The sequence below is a fragment of the Ananas comosus genome, linkage group 3 (assembly GCF_001540865.1).
Source record: "Ananas comosus cultivar F153 linkage group 3, ASM154086v1, whole genome shotgun sequence".
NCBI classification, from domain to species: Eukaryota; Viridiplantae; Streptophyta; class Magnoliopsida; order Poales; family Bromeliaceae; genus Ananas; species Ananas comosus.
The window spans coordinates 2190984-2193418 of record NC_033623.1 but is presented as its reverse complement, the minus strand read 5'-3'; the positions used below and the strand labels follow the sequence as shown (position 1 = coordinate 2193418).

Here is a 2435-nt window from a genome sequence, read left to right as displayed (position 1 = left end):
ACAAACAGAAAACTCAAATACTTAAGTACTTAGAAATTGCAGAGTTGGCTTCACCAAGCCACATAATGTAACAAAATCGAAATAATATGACTCAAGTCCAATGCAGCTAACTCATCAGTTGTGAGTTTACAATCAAGTAGTTAGGTCAGCAACAAAATCACTTTCCAGTAAATTGGTACTGAGGAACAGAACCACCAATTTACATCCAAATAAGTAAGCAATTAATTAGCCAAATTTGTACTTTAGTGCCTCTCTAATGGAGGATTACATGACAAATGTATCATAGAAACAGATCACCTATATCTTTGCTGAGAAAGTACTAATGCCACAAAGAAGAATGAACAATATCTAGCACATATCTGATGTATGCATGAATTTTTTTTTTTTTTTGTAATCTTATCATCTTGCTATCCTCGCGATTATCTTCAAGATGTCATGCATCGACGGCCGATTTGTCGTCTCGTCCTCTAGACATGCCATGGCCAACACAACCATGCAAAGTGCTTCTTCAATTGGATAATCTTCAAGAGACTGGTCCATGAACTCTCTCAACTCCTCAAAACAACCATTCTGATCACTTCCTTTCTCATTCAAAACCCTCAGCTTCTCCCTTACATGGATGCCATCTCCTACCTCTTCACTGCATAGGAGTTCTAGCAATACTAAGCCAAAGCCAAACACATCTACCTTCGTCGAAACGGAACCGTCGGAAGTGCCAACCCCCAAATTTGCAATCTTAGCCCTCCAATCTTTAGTGATCAGTATGTTTTCGCTGCTTATGTTCATGTGGATGTAAGATGTAACAGTGCAGTGGTGAATGTAATGAAGCGCCGTGGCGACGTCGAAAGCTATCTGAATTCTCCTGTCCCAGGGAAGCACTTCTGAATGGCTTCTCAAACAGTCCCTCAAGCTTCCGTTTCTCGCAAACTCAAACACGAGGTACGATGACGTCGACAAGGAAGTAGGCGACGATGGATCGGTTACTCCATAACAAACACCTTGCAAACTTATGATATTAGTGTGGTTGATCTTGGAGTACACACTAATGATTCTCTGAGCATCAAAAGAGCTCATCTTTTTAACCACAACATCTCTATCTCCAATCCTTCCCTTATGAACATATGCGCCCAACTCGGTTTCTTCGCTGAAACCCTTAGTAGCTTCAGTTAGCTCACCAAAGCTATAGCTGATCAAAGAGTACTTGGCCACGCCTGCGACCAAATCAGGCGACAAGCACGATGGCGTCGAGCTCTGATTAGATGATAATAAATCAAGCTTGTTAATCCATTTATGCTTTCCCCTGTAATATAACCCAAATACTACTATTGCTAGAAATAAAGACAAAGCCCCTATTCCGAGGATAATCGCAACTAAGTACTTCTTGCTATCCTTTTCCTCAAATTGTTTGGTAGAATTCATCGGAATAGGATCATGGTATCTGCTACTTGAATCTATAATGGTGAAATTTATCGAAGAAACCGAACGAAGGGGAATTAAGATTGTGGTAGAAGCATAAATGGTCAGGTTAGGATCTAAGCTATTCTGTACCTGTATATCAACAGGGGAGACACCAAATTTTTCGGCCAACAAATCTGTGTCATCAGTCTCGAAGATCGGGTATGTTAAAAGGTATTGAAACCCATCCCTAGTATCATTTAAATCGAGACAAGCGCACGTAAGAGGCACTGCTAACTTCGCACCTACCTTAAGATTTGCTGCATCAAATGAGTTCTCCTTAGCAAGAGTTTGTTCCTTGACCAAGCCTTCAAATATATCACAAGCAATAATCTTGTAAGTCCCACCTTTCAGGATCGAGTAGCTTGCATTGGATTGAAAGAAACTGCCCAAACAATGGCATTCGACACGAATTAGGACCTCGCAGTTCGTCTCGAGGATCTTGGTCGGGTCGGTGATGTTGTTATCAAGGAGTATTTGATCTTGGTTCACCCCGAATAGCGCGGAGATCTCCCTTACTGTCTCGAAACCTTGTTGTGATCTGTAGACTATGTATGTTTCGCATGACTTGGAGCTATTGCAAGTGTAACGGGAGACGGGGGATAATCCATTGTATGCGCATGGTTTCGGATCATAGATTTGCTTCGAAGAAACACACTGTAAAATTGAGAAGGGGATGATAAGATAAGTTAGAAGCATTGATGGTGGGTATAAGAAGAATATGGAGGAAAGTTTAAAATGAAAGCACAATAAAAGAAGAATTCAAGAAGTTAATTCTTAAGAAAAGAGAACCAAGGAGTTGATTGTTATGTTAGTATATCTCAATGATTAGAAACAATGTGACAGCTAATTTGTATCTGGAAATGCTATTCATGAGCCAAGGTTGGATATTATGATATTCAATATCATACTAAGTTGACCAGTTAAGACAATTTAGCCGGCCTATGCGATGTTGAAAGAATGGCTTTCTCTTTGTCAAG

The 2435-nt window shown here is 40.2% G+C and overlaps 1 protein-coding gene across 1 annotated transcript; it reads right to left on the bottom strand.

The window, feature by feature from the left end:
* On the bottom strand, positions 400-2154 carry LOC109707424 (protein LYK5-like). Its single transcript, XM_020228666.1, has one exon. The coding sequence runs from the start codon at positions 2152-2154 to the stop codon at positions 400-402; it is 1755 nt and encodes a 584-aa protein (XP_020084255.1).

Excerpts from the sequence above, each read along its gene's own strand:
- LOC109707424 (XM_020228666.1), bottom strand. The coding sequence starts at position 2,154 with ATGCTTCTAACTTATCTTATCATCCCCTTCTCAATTTTACAGTGTGTT.